The 22,520-nt window shown below is 35.5% G+C and overlaps 1 protein-coding gene across 1 annotated transcript in view; it reads left to right on the forward strand.

Annotated features, from left to right (window-relative positions):
* Nucleotides 1-22,520, forward strand: part of ANO5 (anoctamin 5) — a 76,508-nt gene that overhangs the window by 26,997 nt on the left and 26,991 nt on the right. The window contains exons 6-10 of the mRNA XM_007457635.1: nt 3,334-3,447; nt 6,632-6,747; nt 16,042-16,176; nt 16,662-16,767; nt 16,861-16,921. Coding sequence (XP_007457697.1) covers nt 3,334-3,447; nt 6,632-6,747; nt 16,042-16,176; nt 16,662-16,767; nt 16,861-16,921 — 532 coding nt within the window. The remainder of the gene's footprint in view (nt 1-3,333; nt 3,448-6,631; nt 6,748-16,041; nt 16,177-16,661; nt 16,768-16,860; nt 16,922-22,520) is intronic.

Consider the following 22,520-nt stretch of genomic DNA (forward strand, 5'->3'; position numbering starts at 1 on the left):
AGGGAACTTACCTCAACATAATAAAGGCCATATATGACAAACCCACAGCCAACATTGTTCTCAATGGTAAAAAATTGAAATCATTTCCACTAAGAGCAGGAACAAGAGAAGGTTGCCCACTCTCACCACTATTATTCCACATAGTTTTGGAAGTTTTAGCCACAGCAATCAGAGAAGAAAGAGAAGTAAAAGGAATCCAAGTCGGAAAGGAAGTTGTTAAAATGTCACTGTTTTCAGATGACATGATACTATATATACCGAATCCTAAAGATGCTACCAGAAAACCACTAGATCTAATCAATGAATTTTGTAAAGTAGCAGGATACAAAATTAATGCACAGAAATCTCTTGCATTCCTATACACTAATGATGAAAAATTTGAAAGAGAAATTAAGGAAATGCTGCCATTTACCATTGCAACAAAAAGAATAAAATACTTAGGAATAAACCTACCTAAGGAGACAAAAGACCTGTATGCAGAAAACTATAAGACACTGATGAAAGAAATTAAAGATGTTACAAACAGGTGGAGAGATATACCATGTTCTTTGATTGGATGAATCAACATTGTGAAAAAGACTCTACTACCCAAACCAATCTGCAGATTCAGTGCAATCCCTATCAAACTACCAATTTCATTTTTCACAGAACTAGAACAAAAAATTTCACAATTTGTATGGAAACACAAAAGACCCTGAATAGCTAAAGCAATGCTGAGAAAGAAAAATGGAGCTGGATGAATCAGGCTCCTGGACTTCAGACTATACTACAAAGCTACAGTAATCAAGACAGTATGGTACTGGCACAAAAACAGAAATATAGATCAATGGAACAGGATAGAAAGCCCAGAGATGAACTCACACACATATGGTCACCTTATCTTTCATAAAGGAGGCAAGAATATACAGTGGAGAAAAGACAGCCTCTTCAATAAGTGGTGCTGGGAAAACTGGACAGCTACATGTAAAAGAATGTAATTAGAACACTCCTTAACACCATACACAAAAATAAACTCAAAATGGATTAAAGACCTAAATGTAAGGTGAGGCACTAAAACTCTTAGAGGAAAACATAGGCAGAACACTCTACGACATAAATCACAGCAAGATCCTTTTGGACACACTTTCTAGAGAAATGGAAATAAAAACAAAAATAAATGAATGGGACCTAATGAAACTTAAAAGCTTTTGCACAGCAAAGCAAACCATAAACAAGACAAAAAGACAACCCTCAGTATGGGAGAAAATAATTGCTAACGAAGCAACTGACAAAGAATTAATCTCCAAAATATACAAACAACTCATGCAGCTCAATATCAATAAAACAAAAAACGCAATCCAAAAATGGGCAGAAGACCTAAATAGACATTTCTCCAAAGGAAATATACAGATTGCCAACAAACACATGAAAGGATGCTCAACATCACTAATCGTTAGAGGAGTACAAATTAAAACCACAATGAGGTGTCACCTCACACAGGTCAGAATGGCCATCATCAAAAAATCTAGAAGCAACAAATGCTGGAGAGGCTGTGGAGAAAAGGGAACCCTCTTGCACTGTTGGTGAGAATGTAAATTGATACAGCCACTCTGGAGAACAGTATGGAGGTTCCTTAGAAACTAAAAATAGAAGTACCATATGACCCAGCATTCCCACTACTGGGCATATACCCTGAGCAAAACATAATTCAAAAAGAGACGTGTACCACAATGTTCACTGCAGCTCTATTTACAATGGCCAAGACATGGAAGCAACCTATGTGTCCATCGACAGATGAGTGGATAAAGAAATATGGCACATATATACAATGGAATATTACTAAGCCATAAAGAGAAACGAAATTGAGTTATTTATAATGAGGTGGATGGACCTAGAGTCTGTCTACAGAGTGAAGTAAGTCAGAAAGAAAATCAAATACCATATGCTAACACATATATATGGAATCTAAAAGAAAAAAAAAATGTTTCTGAGGAATCCAGGGGCAGGGCAGGAATAAAGACATGGACATAGAGAGTGGACTTGAGGACATGGGCTGGGGGAAGGGTAAGCTGAGAAGAAGTGAGAGAGTTGCATTTACAAATGCAACTGTAGTATACAAATGTAGACCAGATAGCTAGTGGGAAGCAGCTGTATGACACAGGGAGATCAGCGACGTGCTTTGTGACCACCCAGTGGGGTGGGATGGGGAGGGTGGGAGGGAGATGCAAGAGGGAAGGGATATGGGGATATATGTGTATGTATGGCTGACTCACTTTGTTATACGCAGAAACTAACAACATTGTGGGGCAATTATACTCCAATAAAGATATTTTAAAAAAAGGAAAAATAGGGCTTCCCTGGTGGTGCAGTGGTTGAGGGTCTGCCTGCCAATGCAGGGGACACGGGTTTGTGCCCCGGTCCGGGAAGATCCCACATGCCGCGGAGCGGCTGGGCCTGTGAGCCATGGCCACTGTGCCTGCACGTCCGGAGCCCGTGCTCCGCAACGGGAGAGGCCACAGCAGTGAGACGCCCGCGTACCAAAAAAAAAAAAAGGAAAAAAAAAGTTTATGGAACCAAAAAAGTAAAAAAAAAAAAAAAAAGTTATGGTCAGCTTGGGAAGATTCTTTTAACCTCTATTCTCTCCTGCCTTAGAAATAAACTTTTTTTTGAGATTAAAAAAATATAGAAAAAAAATAGAACCATGCTAAAATGGCCAAAGTCAGCAGTCAGAAAAGCAGAAATACTGGAAAGTTCCTGCAAGACAAAAAACAGATGAGATTGAATTTAGAAATATACAGAAGCGGAGGACACAAAGCCCAAATTATATGGAGGAAAAAACTGATCAAAATATGTAAATGATTGCAAAGTAGTTGCAGAGGTGTGGTAATCTTGAGTTAATAAATTCTGATATCAAGAAAAGGCCCTATTCAAAACATCAGAGTAATTAATGAGAAGTATTCAAGACAGCTTGGCCAAGTGTCAATTCTACTCCATATTATCCTACCTGAACTATTAGTAGCAGTGGTATTAGACTCTAACTTGAAACGCTGATTATAGTATGAATTCTGGTACAAAGGACTCCCAGAGGAGCTTGGGACAGGAGAAGAAAAATAACTTATATGACCCATTCCCTCTCTCCCCAAGGGAATAAGGAGCTCTCATACCCAGGAGGTGAAATACCTGTGACTCCATACAGCCCCAACGTCTACATCTTCCCCCAAACAAAAAGGGGAAGGTTCCTTCCATAATCAGAGCCTGTACTGAGGCAAAGTAGACTCTGTTAAATTGTGACTTGAAAAAAATATAGAAAGCATAAAGTTCTGAAATGTGTGTTTCTTTATGCTTACCTTATAGGTTTATTATATTCTCTCACGGTGTCCTTTTGGCATAGAGGATGGGAAGAAAAGGTTTGGAATTGAAAGACTGCTAAATTCTCATACTTATTCATCTGCCTTTCCACTCCATGATGTAAGTATGTGCTTGTTCTTGAAATACGAGCCCGTTTTCCCCTTCCCACATTCAGAGGCTGCCTTGTTGGGAAAAGGAATCTTCCATTTGCTTCCTGTTTTATGACAGGTTGCTTAATCTTGCTCATGTTGGGAAAATCCCCACAGACTCCCTAGGTCCAAGCTGAGAACTATGCTGAAACTCATAGTTAATACCTTTCTACATTGAGATTTCAGTGGAAATTCATTTAAAAATTATTACATTTGCACATGAATTTTCTTTAGAACCCATATTGAAAATAGCAGTTATATTAAAAGAACATTTTAGAGCATAACTTTTGGAAATTTCTATCCATCAAATCTTATTTATAAAGTTTTTAAGTTGTAAAGGACTTAAGTTGCATGCATTCATGTATTCATTCATCAAATGTATAATTGGTTTTAATTATATGTAAAGCATTCTGTTAGGTATTACTGGAACACAACTATGAATCCAAGCTCACAGACTAGGAATTTCTGGGAAATAAAGCATAAGTACAACTGCAAAAAAAGCTAAAGACTTCAGTCCATAAGAAAGATTCAGACAAACAACCGAGATTCTGGAGTAGGATTGAGGCTGGCGGACCATGTACAAAAATATTGAGTTCAACAAAGAAGTGACATTTTATAAGGTGCACCCATTCAACCAAACCTAAAACTTGGCTTGTCAACCGAGATAGCCTAGTTTCTGGGGGTTTCTGAGAAACCTTTCCTTTTGGATATTCAGTGTTTAAATTTCATCACCTGTTGTCAGTAGATATTGTTTAGCTGAACACATATAAACTAGTTTGGATCATCTCCTGGAACCTTGGTTTCCTTTTATCCTGTTTCACTCTGCTATGCTTATAAAGACTTTTTGATGATGACCTCTTTTTGAGAAACACATTCCTTTGGAATATAAAAGAACTAGGTATTTCTATTTAAACAAGTGGCATCTAAATCATTGCCCTTTTTTTAAATTTTATTTTTAAATTTTTATTTTATTATTTACTTATTGGCTGCATTGGGTGTTCATTGATGCACATGGGCTTTCTCTAGTTAAGGCAAGCAGGGGCTACTCTTTGTTGCAGTGTGTTGGTTTCTCATTGCGGTGGCTTCTTCTTGTGGAGCATGGGTTTCTAGGCGTGCAGGCTTCAGTAGTTGCAGTACACAGGCTCAGTAGCTGTGGCTCCCGGGCTCTAGAGCGCAGGCTCAGTAGTTCTGGCACACAGGCTTAGTTGCTCCTTGGCATGTGGGATCTTCCCGGACTACGGATCGAACCCGTGTCCCCTGCATTGGCAGGTGGATTCTTAACCACTGTGCCACCAGGGAAGTCCTGCCCATGTTTTTGAAAATGATGTTGCTGTCATGGTTTCCAAAAGCCCAAAGCCAATCTCTCTCTTTTCCAGCTTTCCTCTGTCAATATTTATTCAGCAGTATGTTAACTGTTGACTCTAGGTCTATTCAACATTGGTTAGTTGATTATCTTTGGTATGTTAGGGGAATTTTTCAAAATGAGTGGCAATTCTCAACACTAGTATCAATTCAGGTGAATTTAACTTGTGTTAGAGAAACTACCCCACCCCTCATACACACACAACACACACTTTTCCCTGGGGCAAAAGAACTTCTAGGGGATTATGGATTCTAAATAATGCCACAGCGTTTGATCAAGTAGAGAGATCTATAGCAGGTTAATAAACACTTTGCAACACATTCTTTGTTAATCATTCTTCGCAAAAGGGCTCATTCTTTTTTTGAAGATTTTGAGGACTTTTTTGTTTGTTTGTTTTTAGGGCATTGATTCTTTTCTTACTCTCACCAGGTCATAAAGCCAAACTGTCCTCAGTCACCAGCAATTTTACTCCATATATCTAGCCTTCTAGCAGAGTCCTCCACGGTCACTAGAAAATCAGTGTTACTGAGCTCTTGCTACAGAGAGCTATCATTTACTATTAATTTTACCTTTTTTCCTTTCTTCTCTCCTGAATACAGATTTAGGTACTGGATTTTTCTCTTATGTGCTTTAAAGAACCTTTTTTTTTTTTTTTTAAAGATACGCAAATAGGCAGCTTTTTGCTTTTTTTCTATTTCATTTCTCAAGATTCAGTAGGACAAGCTATAGAAGAAGACAAAATTTGGAATCTGGATGATATAAAATCTTATACCTTGTCATACAGAGATTTTCATATGTGCTTAATTTTAGATTGGGTGTTTGCTCAGTGTTGTCTTCAGTTGTTTACTTGTCTAGGCAAACAGTTAAAGAGAAAATATTGAACAGCCATGTGTAGACAGTGCTCTGCTAGGCCCTAATTAACTTTATATTAATAAGCCTACTCAGTACCTAAAAATGGGGAAGGAACTTACACGTGAAACAATATTGAGGCTTTTAAGTGCTAAAGTCTGTTGTATATTTTAAGTCCTTTGGGAAACAGATACCAGTGATGGCCAGTGAGGACAAGACAGGTTGCCTTGAGGAGATTCCAGTCATAGCTGTGTGACTTTGGATCATTCACTTAACTTTGCTTGGGGTTCAGTTTTTCCATCTATAAAATAAAAATGTCAGCCTGGGCTTCCCTGGTGGCACAGTGGTTGGGAGTCTGCCTGCCGATGCAGGGGACGCAGGTTTGTGCCCCGGTTTGGGAGGATCCCACATGCTGCGGAGCGGCTGGGCCCGTGAGCCATGGCTGCTGAGCCTGTGCGTCCGGAGCCTGTGCTCCACAGCGGGAGAGGCCACAGCGGTGAGAGGCCCGCGTACCGCAAAAAAAAAAAAAAAAAAAAAAAATGTCAGCCTATTTCCAAATTCCCAGCCAGTTATACAGTTGTGGGAATCCCTGAGCTGTGACTGTTGGAATTTGAGTAGAGATGAAGGAGGACTCCAGGTCAAAGGAGCAGCTTGAGTAAAGCCAAAGTCTCAGACTTCAACTTGTGTTTTTAGATAGCTGGGTGTGAAAATTTAATAAATAAAGCACTATTATTTTCATTTATTGTAGGGTGTAGCAAATGTACTACACTCTACAATACACTAAATGATTTAGTAATTTACATCAATAGAATATGAAAATCCAAATTGAAAAGTGAAAGAGAACATTTGCCTCATTCACTAGGCTTTTTATAAAAGCAGTGTTCCTTTATTCACCCTTGTCTTTTGCTTTGTCATTCAGTAATTTCTTCTTGTGTGTCTGTAGGGTCAATATTGGAAGCCATCAGAACCTCCTAATCCTGTCAATGAAAGGTACACACTTTGCCAGAACTGGGCTCGGTTTTCCTATTTTTACAAGGAGCAGCCTTTTAATTTGATTAGGTAAGTTTCTTACACAGAATCAAACTGATTAAAACTTGATTATGTGGTTTTTATTCACAATGTCATCATATTCCATTCTTTTTACTACTATTCTCACCTACTACATTTCCCATCTTCCCAGTTTTGTATCTACACTACCATTTAGTCATTCATTTGTGAGCAAAATGCTGTTGCCAGAATGGTCTTAACCACAGTGCAGCGATAGCTTGATGGTTCAGAAGTTGGGCCTTAGCATTTAAGTAGATGGGGTTCAAATCCAAGCTCTTTCTCTTAGAAGCATATAAATATGGTCAGGTTATTTAACCTCTATGAGACTTATATCTGTAAAATAAGAATAGCAATAGTACTTTCCTTATGGGGTTATTTGATAATTAAATGATATATGTATATTTTCTTAGCATGGGGTTAGCACTTAGTGTTTAACACAATAATTTTTTGTTTGTCTGTTTTCCTCTGAGTCTAGGAATTTAGAAGATAGCAGAAAGGTCATGTATGGATGTTTGTGTGTGTGTTGATCTCAGAAAGCTGTGAAGGCAATTGTTCTATTATCTCAATTCTTTAGACAGTTTCATTAGCTATTCAAGAAGACTATGGTTGCAGGCTCTTGCTTTGAACCATGACAATATTACATGCATACAGGATGTTAGGAGACTGCTGCTATGATTTCAATAAAGAAACAGTCAGATTAGAGACCCCTGGTTGCTAGTAGCAGTATTTTTACTCAGTGAGGTATGCTTTTACTGCTCTCCTTGCAGAGCATCACAGCCTCCTTTTTATGAGACTGATTTTGATGTCTACATCCAAACCAAGTGAAATGTTATTCCAACAGTTTCATTTAAGACAAATAAGAGGGGAAATTTTTAAGACTAAATAGGGCTTCCCTGGTGGCGCAGTGGTTGAGAGTCCGTCTGCCGAGGCAGGGGACACGGGTTCGTGCCCCGGTCTGGGAAGATCTCGCATGCCGCGGAGTGGCTGGGCCCGTGAGCCATGGCCGCTGAGCCTGCGCATCCGGAGCCTGTGCTCCGCAACGGGAGAGGCCACAACAGTGAAAGGCCCGCGGAACACCACAAAAAAAAAAAAAAAAAAAGAATAAATAGAAGGCAACTAGCATATAAACTGTGGTTTCTGTAAGTCTTTATATAAACTCTTGATTGGATGGATATTTTAATTGTTCTGATTAATGGCCATTTAATTTTTTTAATTATAAAAGTAGGACATGTATCTAAAGAATTCCAAGCAATAAAGAGATGTGCAAAGTTTTAAGTGAAATTACACCTCCACTGAATTCCACAGAAGTAACTATGGCTATTTGGTAATAGCCATTCAGTCTTATTTTTATGTGCATGTGAAGTAAAATACATACACTTTTTTTTTCCTGGAGCAATGGAATCTTTATTTACTTTTATCACTAAATAGTATATTATTGGCATACTTCCCTTTGAGTACACACAGATCTATCTTGTGCTTTTTAACACAACACAGGATACCATATTATAAATTTTGCATAACTTATTTGTCTATTCTTCTATTGAAAAAGATTAGGCTGTTTCAAACTTTTCACTATTACAATTAGTGCCCTTGGAGAATATTTTCATGGTATGTTTTCAAAAAAGCAAAGTTGTCAGAATGAGGTTTACGTATTTTACATTGTTCAAAATATATTGAGAGTATTTAGCTGTCTACAGATGTTTCTGCTATAAATATTCCCCAAAGGTTTGTACTTATAACCCTTGATATAGACAAATGCATTACACCTCAGGTCAGTACCTTGTTAGCACTTGCTGATTTTCTTTTACAACAAAGTGGAAGCTCAGATTTTTTCATCAGTTGGCAGTATCTAGCTTAAATTTAATAACATTTTAAAGCTTTTCATCCTATTACTATAACTTTTCATTTATAGCAAATTATACTGCTTTTCCATTTCAGTAATGAAATAATTTTTTAAATAAACTGAAATTTTTAACACAATTTAATGTAAAGAATTGATAGCTAGGTGTAAAGTTTTTAACTAGGTAATCAGAAAGACAAGAAAGAAAACACTATATTATCACAGAAGGAGGAACTGCAGAAAACAGCTCTTATTCCTAAGGTTTCTTCTCAGTGATTATGTAGGATAATATCCTTATTCTTAGTAATAGATAATAAAGTATTTAAGGGTAAAGGACCATGATGTACATGTTCAACCAACTTACTTGCAAGTGGTTCAGAAAAAGGCATATATATATGGGGAAATATAATATATGAAGTGAGATAAAATGCAAATGCAGCAATATTTTTACAATAAAAGAATTAAAGGATATATGGGTATTATTTGAATTATTCTTGTAACTTTTTTATATATTTGAAATTATTCCAAAGAAAAATCTTTAATAAAAGGAGAGTCCAGAAATAGATCCACATATACATAGTCAGTTGATTTTCAACAATGGTGCCTGGTCATTCATTGGGGAAAGGATAGTCCTTTCAACATATGATGCTAGAACAAGTGGCTATCTACATGAAAAATGTGAATCTTGCTTCTTTCCTGTACAAAAATTTAAACTAACTTGAAATGGATGAGAGAACTAATTGTAAGCGTTACAACTATAAAACTTCTAGGAGAACATATAGGAGAAAATCGTATGTGGTTTGGAGTTAGGCATGGACTTTTCAGATCAAATGCAAAAAGCACAATTTAAAACATGTATAAATTTAACTTCATTAAAATTAAAAATGTATGCTCGTTAAAAGACAGTTACAAAAATAAAAAGGCAAAACACAGACTGGAGAAAATATTTGCAACACACATATCAATAAAGGACTTTTATTTAAGGAACTTTTGCAACTCAATAGTAAGACAAAATTTAAAATGGACAAAAGATAAAAGATTCATCACCAAAGGAATATAATTATGGATTGCCAGTAAGTACATCAAAAGATGTACAACATCTTTATTCACTAAGGGGATAAAAATGAAAATGTCATTAAGATGCCACCACACACACACTAGAATAGCTAAAATCTAAAAGATTGGCAACAATAAGTGCTATCAGGGATATGGAACAACTTGAAATCTCAAACATTGGTGGTGGGAATGCAAAATGGTATAGCAACTTTAAAAAAAACAACTTTGACAGTTTCTTATAAAGTTAAATATGCACTTTCTATTCTACTTGTCCCAAAACTATTATTAAAATGTTTGTCATTGCCTCAGTCATTTGAGGTACCACCTTTATCATATACTAGATTTCTATATGCAGTTGAGTTGCTTTCTGGATGTTCTGCCTATTCTGTTGATCTAGCTAACTATCCATGCAGGCTATTTATTTAATTAATTTTTATTTTATATTAGAGTATAGTTGATTTGCAATGTTGTGTTAGTTTCAGGTGTGCAGCAAAGTGATTCAGAAGGCTCTTTTAATTGTAGTGGCTTACCTCTAGTATGTTTTAATATCTAGTTGGGCTAATACCTCATCATAGCTCTTACTCTCAGTGTTTCCTTGTACATTCTACATGTTTATTCTTCCATATAAACTTTAGTATAAACTTGTCTAGCTTGTTACTAAAAAAGATGGTTGGTATTTTTATGGGGATCAAATTAAGTTTATAAATTAACTTAGGTAGGCTGGTATTTTTTTGTTGTTGTTTGTTTTTTTGCGGTACGTGGGCCTCTCACTGTTGTGGCCTCTCCCATTGCGGAGCACAGGCTCTGGTCGCGCAGGCTCAGTGGGCATGGCTCACGGGCCCAGCCGCTCTGCAGCAAGTGGGATCTTCCCGGACGGGGGCATCATGTCCTGGTCCCATGTGCCCTGCATCGGCAGGCGGACTCTCAAGCACTGCTCCACCAGGGAAGCCCTAGGCTGGTATTTTGATGATGAGACATTCTAATCAAGGAAAAGTTGTCAAGGGAAAGGTATGTCTTAGTTTAAGCCTACTTTCGGGTTTTTCAGGAGTATTATAGAGTTATAAAACTTTTTTAAGTTTAATCCTAAGTATTTTATATTTTTGTTGCTATTATAAATTATGTATTTACTTACATGTTTTATGTTATTGTCTTCTGAGTGTTAGTTTTATATTCTAATGCCTTGATGAATTCTTTATTGAATTAGTTTTATTGATTCATTAAGGCTATCGAGGTATATTATCATGTAATCTTTAAACAGAAATACTTTACTTTTCTTTACCAATTCTTATGTCTATAATTATTTTCTTTTATTCAATTAATTGGCTGATAATTACAGAACAATGTTGAATAATAGTTGGTGTCTTTGCCTTGTTCCTGATCTTACTGGAAATGCCTCTGGTGTGTCCTCATTTAGTAGGAAGTTCTTTTGCCTTTGTACATTACTTTATCATCTTGCCTGGGGCCTTGGAGAGTTTTGTTTGCTTGTTTGTTTGTTTTAAAATCTGATTGTTTTAACACATTATGTCTTGGAATTGGTTGTTCTAAGTCAGTTTTTTCTGTTCCTGGTGGATCCTTTAAATATGTATCTTTTATTTTGTTTGGGTTTTTTTGTTTGTTTGTTTTTCTGGAAAGTGTTCTTGGGTTATAGTTTTAAAATATAATTATTTTCCAGTGCTTTGATTATTTTCTTCGGACTCCAGTTATCTGTATGTTTGGTCTTTTTTGCCTGTCTTCATATCAAACAATTTTCCTGAGACCCTTTTTACTTCTCTATGTCATTTTCATTCTTTTGATAGGTATCCTGTTTTTCTTATCATCTTTTATTAGATTTTCACTTGGTGTCCATTTATTCTCTTGAATACCTCATAATTTCATCATCAGTTCTGACATGATCTTATAGGGTTCTTCTCTTTCCTCTGTTTTTTGGTTTCTTTCATCTGTTTTATTTATTCCTGTTTTTTCCCACTTCTTATTTTTATATTTCTGATATTTTCTTACATTTCCAGTTATTTATTTGAGAACATTTAATTCAGTTTGTACTGTTTTTTTACAGTATTCCTCATGTTCTTTTGGGAGAATTTTCATTAGTTGGAGCTCATTGTTTCACATTTTCGGGTGTTTTTTTTTAACATAATTTTGTATAGTATGCTCTGCTTTTTTCTGTTTGTGTTTAATTCATGGAGTTTCTAGCATTAGAGTACACTCTTCTGTTAGTTTTTTTTCCTATTCCATGCAGTTTCTTTCATGGATGATATCCTGTGATTGTCATGTGCTTTTTCTTTCATTTCTATAGAATCCTAACTCTCTCTCTTTTCTGCCACTTTTAAGAAGTACCACCCTTTATATCTGATTCTTCCCCAGAAACATTGCTTTTCTGAGGCTGCCACTTCCAGGCTTACTCATTTTCAGATCCCTTTCTTTTAGCTAGTACTACGAATTACCAAGTCCCAACATGTGTTCAGTATTATGGCATTTAGTTAGACTTTCCCAGGGATTATTTTGTCTGTGTTTGTCTAATGTCCCCACCCTACTTTACATGTTTTCCCTAGAATTTCTTAAGCATCTTCTTCACTGCTCTCTGTACCTCAGGTATGGCAGCTGGTAATAGGTACTCAGTTGGAACTGGGTTTATTTCTTTACTTACAAGTAATTTGAAGATCATGGTGTTCTCTGTCACGATGCTTGAAGTCCTATATCAGGTGTGGTTTTATTTCCTCTCCTTGTTGATTTTATGGTTTTATGAAAGTTTTTTATGGGAAGACTTGTTAAAAATAAAAATATCCTTAAAAGTAGAAAGGAATTGTCCATAGATGCATAATTACAATGCCCACATTCCTTTAATGAGCATTTATTTAGCATCACTAGATATCAGCAAGAGGCTAGGGCTATAAAGGTAATCAGAACGTGGTTTCCTAACACAAAGATATTTGCAGGAAGACACACAAATGCATAATAATTACAGAAGAGTGATTCTCATGAAAGAACAGAGCACAGAGGAAAGAGCACCTACCTTTATGACAACCTCAGGGAAAGTTTCACAGTGCTTATTCTTGAGTGTGTCTTGAGAGAAGTAGCAGGTTGCTAGGTAAACAAGTTAGTTAAGAATATCCCAGGTAGAGAGAACAAGTACAGAGCACTGGGCTAAAGAAGAGCATTGTGCATTTAGTTCTTCATTTAGGAGGCGTGGCTCGTAAGATTTGAATGTTTATCAGTAAAAAATCATGAAGAACACTGCTAAGATGAAAGGACAAAACCTTTAAAGGAGGAACCGGTCATTGTTTAATCTTGTGCTTTAGAAACATTAGTCTCTTGGAAACAGGACAGATAGTAGAAGGATGCAAGACCGAAGTCAGGGAAGTAAGGAGGCTGTTAAAATTTTCCAGTTAATAGATTTTGAAGGTCATATCCAAGGCACTGGTAACAGGAAAGAGGGGACTATGGATTAGTAAAAGGCTTTTATGGGACTTCCCTGGTGGTCCCAATGGTTAAGACTCTGTGCTTCCAATGCAGGGGTTGCAGGTTCAATCCCTGGTCGAGGAACTAAGATCCCACATGCCTCATGACAAAGCCAAAAAAAAAAAAAAAATAGAAAGAAAGAAAGAAAAAAAGAAAAAGACTTTTATGACAGAATTTATTGGACCTAGTGGATTGGATATAGAGGGTTAAAAAAAAATGATGACTAGGGGTGCCTGGAAAGAGATTTAGAATATAGGAATTGAATTCCTAGATTTCACATATTTCATGTTATCTCTACACCAAACTTAAGTTCCATGTCCAAATATTTGTAAGTATTTTTACTGCCTTTTGGGTACTGATCATTTTGTCATATTAGATTATATTTTTTCAGGGAGAACCGGGAATACAAAGGTTACCATCATTGGTTTATCAGTCTTCAATGTTATATGCCTTCTGATCCCATTTTTTCTTTCCAATTTAAGATCTCCAAATAATTTTTCTGATATCATCTATTGGGATGGCTTAATGCTTATAAATAAAATTGGTATACTGCTATATAGCAAATAGGTTAGAACAAATATGTTTACAGTGACTATAATGGTGCTATTAAAAGCCAAGATAGTGTAATCGCTAAGCTAAGTTTCTCAGATGTCCATGAATTCACGGTAAAAATGAATCTCCTTAGACCAAATGTTTGCATTTTGTTCATTCATTCCTCAAGCCTATATTTATTTCAATTCCATCATCATTGTTTTGATTATTTGCTATGTCTCAGACTAAGTCCTGGGAATACAAAATTAGACCAGTGCCTTCTCACAAGATCTCACAACGAAGACTATTGAATGTCTTCTACCTATGAGATGCCCTGTTAAATGTTATGGGGCCACAGATGAGTGCAAAATCTAGCAAGTAAAATGGACAGGTTAAGAAATACCGTAAGTGTAAATAAAAGGCAATTTTTTCTAAAAAATTAATACTGAAAAGAAGTATTTATTCTCCTTATGTTTGACACTTTACAGGGTATCTCATATTATTGGCTTTTTCTCATTTTCTTTGTTTTGAATAATAAGAATTTAACATCTTAAACGTTATTTCAATAATATGTAAATAATATATACGTATTTACCATAATACAAATCTAAGACATGTCTCTTGCTTTTTGGATTCTTAAGAGATGGTTTAGTTGTTAATCTATTATTAAGCTCCCCGAATCCAAAGTTTAGTAAAATTATTTCTATAATTCCATACATAATAAATGTTCATTTGAGAATTTCTCTTTTTGAGAATATTTTAAATACTAATTAAAGGTCTGGAGTTCTTGAGGACTTTTTTTTAACTCTCAAGGAATAAGATTCTTGAAATTTGAAAGGAAGAAAAATGTAGTTCTTTGAAATATCCAGTTTCTTTATGAATTCCCAAATAATTTTTTGGCTAAGCATATAGCAGTAATATTGATGTTTTACCTTAAAAATGATTGATTCTATAATTTTTAAAACATCAAATGGAAATAGACACGATGAATAGTAAATTTTCCCAAATCAAATATTTTTATTCTTTTTTTTAGATTTTGATGTTATGCAGTATTATAATAATTGCTATGTTTTTCAGCAAAAACAAAAAAAAGAGAAAAAGCAAGTTTGCTCCTCCTGTGTAAGTGAACCTAAGGAAGTTGTAAATGGTAAATTAACAAGGGAATACAATGGAATTATCATTTAATTTCAAGTTTATAGTAATTTGAAAAGCAGAACAAGGGAAAACAACAATGCAAAAATGTTTATTATCACTGAAAATAATGAAAAAATGAAAGAATGGAAGATGGTACAAGCAGAGAGATGCCTGTTTCATTAGAAAAGATTAGAAATTTTGAAAACTGAAGAATGGGATATTCAATAAAATTAATATTGAGTGAAAAAAAATTAAAAACCTTCTCATTGGGAAATTAAGTTTATGTTAAATAAGTTTATGTTATGTAAAATTTAAACCCTTTATGTTTAGATTTGCCTGTTTTTTGAGCATGTGTGGAAATTACAATTTGATAAATAGTGCTGTAATAGATTTATATATATCATGCTATTAGAGCCGAAAAGGGATTACATCTCTCTGTCTAGGAAACTGTGGTAAGACTTCACGGATTTGGTGAGCTGAGCTCTACGTGAATAAGGGAGAAGATTAACCTATTTTGTGTTGTTTTTTTAAAAAACCTGGTTTTATGAGGCAGAGAAAACCTTGTTCTCTGGTTCTTTGAGAGATTCCTTAAGGAGCGAGTCAGTTTAAAAAACAACAGAAAAAAAACCCCAAAACTTGGTTATAAGACTTGAACATTTATGCCAACTAATGCTGTCACTTTTTAACTCTTTGTAAAGCAAGTGCTGAACTGTATATTTTATGGAACTTTATTAAACACTCATTTTCGATTCCTTGGTTTGCTCCTTGTCTTACAATTCTATAAGAATCCATCAGAGCTCCAAATTTAGAGGAAGATGGAAGTTCATACATACAACCACTCTCATCTGTTGTGGTCTGAGTACATTCTTCAATTTTAGAGAGAGATAAAGCAAAAGTCCATGCACAGATTGTGAATGTGATTTTGATTTGTTAATTGCTAGAAGAATGTTCTGCACTTTATTTCAAAACATTTAAACTCTCTTTAAAATTTAAAAGCTTTTCAAATTACCTGATTATTTCAAAAGTAAATCTTAACTTCCACTCAGTTAGCTTCTTACTTACATGTGTTGTCTCTTTTAATCCTTACACCAATTCTATGGCTAAGCATTATCCTGCATTTTATGATGTGGAAACTAAAGTTTAGAAAGTTTAGTAACTTTATCAAAATTTCACAGCTGGAAAGCAATGGAGCCAAAATTAGAATTCAGGTTTGTCTGAATACAAAACCAAGACTCTCAGGACTGTATCATTCTTACAACCTCTGATTCTCTTTTTACCCTCTTTCATAGGGATTATTACGGAGAAAAAATTGGCATCTATTTTGTCTTTCTCGGATTTTACACAGAAATGTTGTTTTTTGCAGCTATAGTTGGCTTAGCTTGTTTTATTTACGGCTTATTATCGATGCATGATAACTCAAGCAGGTAAGTGCAACTGAGTTGCCCAAATAGAGAATCTTATGCTAACTGAAACTGTTGCTATTATTTTTCTGGAATTTGTGTCAGAATGTTTCCTATGGCAGCAGTTAATTGATATTTCTGAAAAAGACCCAAACATAGCAGCTACCCCTCACCTGGTGCTTTATGGAAAATTTGTTTTTAATGATGGGCTCTAAAGATTCTGTTCCTCAAAGCATGATTTGATCTACAAAAATTGCTAGTTCATTTCCCCTTGTGCCACATGTAAGAAGCTGTATAAAGTTGTTCCAATAAAAGCAGCTTTGGACTTTCACCCAAACACGTCACTTTTAATATAACTTTGCTCTTGGGAATCTCTGGCAGTCCAATGGTTAGGACTCCACGCTTCCACTTCCGGTGGCATGGGTTCCATCCCTGGTCGGGGAGCTACGATCCCACATGCCATGCCGTGTGGACAAAACAAAACAAAAACTCTCCTCTTCCCTCTGCAGCACTGAGATCTGTGACCCTGAGATTGGGGGTCAGATTATCATGTGCCCGCTCTGTGATGTAATGTGTGACTATTGGAGACTAAATTCTACCTGTTGGGCTTCAAAGGTATGTATGTATTGTGGTATGTTGAAAAGACTTGCAATTTTCCTCCCTCATTTGATTCTAAGTAGTCTTTGTGATGTTGTTATTGTTTTACAGTTCTCCCATTTATTTGACAATGAGTCAACAGTGTTCTTTGCAATATTCATGGGAATTTGGGGTGAGTAAATAGTTACATAAAAACAGCTTTCTCCATGTTACCTGTTTTATGGCCATTCATATAACACATACAGTTGGCATACCTTATAAACCAAAGGTGATTTTACATCTTTATGTCTTTGCTAGCATCAGTACACTGATGGAGTCCACATCAATGGTCATTCATCTTGATCCTTGGTCCAGAAAGGTCTCTATTAGTCATCTGCTCATTTCTCTGAAAAACACTATAATTTTTGAAACTTTATATGTATTCAGATTACACCGTCAGCACTGTGGTAAAAACAGGCTCAATAAGTGCTTAATTCAGGAGAAATAAACATAAGTATTTGGTGGCTGGAGGATATTGAGTCATGGATACAAACTGGAACAAGACTCAAAAATTGTTGAGAGCTAATACTCAACATTTGAATTTAAATTTCCTGTGTCAAATTCTAGTTCCAGCTTCCAGTTCCATTTGGTAAAAATCTCCCATGTAAGATGAAATTTCCCTTAATTTTGGAAATGTCCCAGTATCTCTTCTCTTTTATATCATGTGGGAAGTAGAAGTGTTATGAAGTTATTCCTGCCATCAGTGAGGAAAGTATTTTCAGAGTAACTTGGCAAGAGGAGGCCTAAAGACTTCTAAAGCATGTCTAAAAACTTGGGGGGACTCTGGTGAAAGATAGACTTTTTTCTCTCCAATTTAACAAAAAAAGTCTTTAAGAAGCACAAGTGTGTGCATTTAAAAACTGGCCAAGGAGGGACTTCCCTGGTGGCACAGAGGTTAAGAATCCTGCTGCCAATGCAGGGGTCACGGGTTTGAGCCCTGGTCCAGGAAGATCCCACATACCACGGAGCAACTAAGCCTGTGCGCCACAGCTACTGAGCCTGCGCTCTAGAGCCCGCAAGCCTGTGTGCCACAACTACTGAAGCCTGTGTGCCTAGAGCCCATGCTCCGCAGCAAGAGAAGCCACTGCAATGAGAAGCCCGCGCACCACAACAAAGAGTAGCCCCTGCTCGCCGCAACTAGAGAAAGCCCGCGCGCAACAACAAAGACCCAACACAATGAAAAATTAATTAATTAATTAATTAAAAAAAGAAAAACACTGGCCAAGGGAACAAGGTAGCTTGATTCAGGCAATAGGACACCAACATTTGTGGGGGTGTGTACATGAAGCAGAAGTTCTTATGGGTTTCTGTTACTTCTGCTTGACGGCTATGGTCTGAAGAGAAAAGGCCAGATTCAAAGAGAGAATGGGGGACAGAGAAGTCTTACCCACAATTCTCCAGAAGCCTCCTCTGGTTAAGTTAGTATATGGACATCTCTTCATTATGTGGCTACCAAATCCTGCCTGTCATTTTTTGGAATCAGAAATGGATGATAGGTACACAAATTACAACAAACGTAGTAGTTTTCAATTCTTTCCATTGACAGAGATTGTACACCAACACTAACCTTATATGTCGTAACAAATAGAGGAGCAATTATGCATGGAACGCCCAGCAGCTGCAGTGAACATGGGTAAAGATATCACTTCAAGATAATGATTTTGTTTCCTTTGGATATATACCTAAAAGTGGAATTGCTTCATCCTGTTATATTTATATTTTTAATTTCTCAAGGAACCTTCATATTGTTTTCCATAACAGCTACACCAATTTACATTCCCACTGACAGTGCACGAGGGTTTCCTTTTTTTTCAGTTTTGTTCTTTTGCAAAGGAATATCCAATTTTCCCAAAGCCATTTATAGAAGAAACTATTCTTTCCCCATTGAGTATTCTTGGCTCCTTTGTCAAATATTAATTGACCAGAATATGTGGGATTATTTTCTGAGCTCTTGATTGTGTTCCATAGGTCTGTGTGTTTCTCTTTATGCCATGCCAAAAGTACCATGCTATTTTGATTACTATAGCTTTGTAATATAGTTTGAGATCAGGAATATGATGCCTACTGCTTTGTTCTTCTTTCTCAAGATTGCTTTGGCTATTTGGAGTCTTTTGTGGCCCCATACAAATTTTAGGATTGTTTTTTCTAATTCTGTGAAAAATAGCATTGGAATTTTGATAGGGATTGCATTAAATCTGGAGATTATTTGGGTAGTATGGACATTTTTATATTAATTCCTCCAATCCATGAGCATGGGCTATCTTTCCATTTATTTGTGTCTTCTTCAATTTCTTTCATCAGTGTCTAGTAGTATACAGTGTACATATCTTTCATTTCCTTGGTTAAATTTATTCCTGGGTATTTTGTTCTTTTTGATGTTATTGTAAATGGGATTATTTTCTTAATTTCTCTCTCTGTTAGTACATGGGTAGTATATAGAAGCACAATGGGTTTCTATATATTTATTTTTATCCTGGAACTTGACTAAATTTATTTATTAGTTCTAACAGATTTTTGGTGGTGTCTTCAGGATGTTTTTTATAATTTCATGTTATTTGCAAACAGAGACAGTTTTACTTCTTTCCTTCTTTCTTTCTAATTTATATGTCTTTTATTTATTTATTTATTTTTGACTAATTGCTCTGGCTAGGATGTCCAGTACTCTATTGAATAGAAGAGGCAAGAATAGGCATTCTTGTCTTGTCTCTGATCATAGAGGAAAAGCTTTCAGCTTTTCACCACTGACTATGATAGTAGCTATGGGCTTGTCATGTATAGCCCTTGTTATATTGAGGTACATTCCATTTATATGTGTATTTTTGAGAGTTTTTATCATGATGGATGTTCAATTCTGTTAAATGCTTTTTCTGCATCTGTTGAGATGATTTTTTTTTATCATTTATTTTGTTAATGTGGTATACCATGTTGATTGATTTGTGGATGTTGAACTATCCTTGTATCCCTGGAGTAAATCCCACTTGATCATTGTGTATAATTCTTTTAATATATTGCTGAATTTGATTTGCTACTCTTTTGTTCAGGTTCTTTGCATCTATGTTCATCAAGTGTAACTTCTTTACTTGTAGTGTCTTTGTCTGACTTTGGTTTCAGGATAATGACGGCCTCATAAAATGAGTTTGGAAGTTTTCTTTCCTCTTCTAGTCTTTGGAAGAGTTTGAGAAGGATTAATTCTTCTTTACATGTATGATAGAATTCACCAGTAAAGCTATCTGATCTGGACTTTTGTTGGTGGGGACGTTTTTGATTACTGATTCAATATCCTTACTAGTAGTTGGTCTGTTGAGATTTTCTGTTTCTTCATGGTTCAGTTTAGGTAGGTTGTATGTTTCTAGGACTTTATCCATTTCTTATAGGTTATCCACTGTGTTGGCACATAATTGTTCATAGTAGTCTCATGATCCTTTGTATTTCTGTGCTATCAGTTGTCATGTCTCTTATTTAGTTTCTAATTTTATTTATTTGAGCCTTATCTTTTTTTCTTGGTAATTATGGCTAAAGGTTTTCTATTGTTTATCTTTTCAAAATAAAACAGTTTCATTGATCTTTTCTATTGTCTTTTTGTCTCTTTTATTTATTTACCCTCTGATCTTTGTTATTTCCTTCCTTCTACTACCTTTGGCTTACTTTGCTCTTCTTTTTCTGGTTCCTTAACGTCTAAAGTTAGGTTGTTTATTTTAGCTTTTTCTTGGTTCTTAATGTGGGCATTTATCACTATGAACTTCCTTCCTAGAACTGCTTCTGCCGCATCCCGTAAGTTTTGGTATATTGTATTTCCAGTTTCATTTGTCTCAAGATATTGTTTAATTTCTCTGTTGATTTTTCTAAGTTTGTTCAGTAGCATGTCCTTTATTCTCCACATATTTGTGAATTTTCCAGTTTTAACTTTTCCTGTAATTCTGTTTTCATAACATTGTGGTCAGAAAAGATGCTTGATATGATTTCAGACTTTTGAAATCTATTGACTTGTTTTGTGGTGCTAATATATGACCTTTCCTGGAGAACATTCCATGTGCACTTAGAAGAATGTGTATTCTGCTGCTGTTAGATGGAAAGTGCTGTCAATGCCCCTTAAGTCCCTCTGGTCTAACATGTAGTTTAAGTCCAATGATTCCTTATTGATTTTCTGTCAGGATGATCTATCCATTGTTGGAAATGGGGTGTTGAAGTTCCCTACTATTATTATGTTGCTGACAATTTCTGTCTTCAGGTCTGTTAACATTTGCTGTATATATTTTAGGTGCTTCTCTATTGGGTGCATAAGTATTTATGTGTTATATCTTCTTCTTTGATGGATCTCTCTATCATTATAGAAAGATCTTCTTTTCCCCTTATTGTGATCTTTGTCTTAAAGTCTATTTTGTCTTATATAAGTATAGTTAATATTGCTTTCTTTTGGTTTCAGTTTGTACAGAATATCTTTTTCCATCCTTTCACTTTTAGTATATATGTGTCCTTACAGCTGAAGTGAGTTTCTTGTAGGCAGCACATAGTTGAGTCTTGTTTTTTTATCCATTCAACCACTCTGTGACTTTTGATTGGAGAATTTGTTAATTACATTAAAGTAATTATTGACGGATATGGACTTACTATTGCCATTTTGTTAATTGTTTTGTAATTCATTTGTTCCTTTCTTCCTCTCTTGCCTTCTTCTTTTGGGGTATGATAATTTTCTGTAATGGTATGTTTAGATTCCTTTTTCTTTATCTCTTGCATGTCTTTTATAGGTTTTTGCTCTGTGATTATAGTGAGGCTTTTATAAAACATCTTATAGTTATAACATTCTATTGCAAGCAAAGCAAATTAATTCCAAATGCATACTAACGCTCTATATTTTTACTTTCCTTCCCATGTTTTATGTTTTTGATGTCACAGTTTATATCTTCTTAGCTTGTGTATCCTTTAACCAATTATTATAGTTATACAATTTTATTGTAGTTACAGTTATTTTTACTACTTTTGTCTTTTAACCTTCATAATAGATTTACAAGTGAGTTACCTACCACCATTATAACATGAGTATTTTAAATTTATCTATGCATTTACCTATACTGACGAGATTTGTACTTTTATATGTTTTCATTTCAGTTTAAAGAGGTCCCTTTAACATTTCTTGAAAAGCCATTCTAGTTGTGATAAACCCTTTCCACTTTTACTTGTCTGGAAAACTTTCCAGGTAGAGTATTCTTGGTCCTCAAGTTTTTTTCAGTACTTCGACTATATGCTACTCCCGTCTGGCCTGCAGTTTCTGCTGAAAAATCTGCTGATAGTCTTATGAGGGTTCCCTTATACATAAGTTGTTTTTCTCTTCTTGCTTACAAGATTCTCTCTTTGTCTTTAGCTCTTGACCTTTTAAATATAATGTGTCTCAGTGTGGTTCTCTTTGTTTTCATCTTTTTTGGAACTCAGTGGGTTTCCTAAATATGATATTTGTTTTTTTTCCCCATGTTAGAGACGTTTTTACCCATTATTTGAATATGCTGTCTCTCTCTGTCTCTCTTCTCCTTCTGGGACCCCCTATAATGCAAATGTTGGTCTGCTTGATATTGTCCCGTAACTCCCTTAAGCTGACTTCACTTTTTTTCACCCATTTTTCATTTTCATTTCATTCATTTTTTCTCCTCTGACTGAATGAACTCCACTTCCCTTTCTTGGGGTTTACTGATCCTTTCTTCATTTTATGTAGTATGCTGCTGAACACTTCTATTGAATTT

This window comes from Lipotes vexillifer, unplaced genomic scaffold, assembly GCF_000442215.2.
Source record: "Lipotes vexillifer unplaced genomic scaffold, Lipotes_vexillifer_v1.1 scaffold505, whole genome shotgun sequence".
Taxonomy (NCBI): domain Eukaryota; kingdom Metazoa; phylum Chordata; class Mammalia; order Artiodactyla; family Lipotidae; genus Lipotes; species Lipotes vexillifer.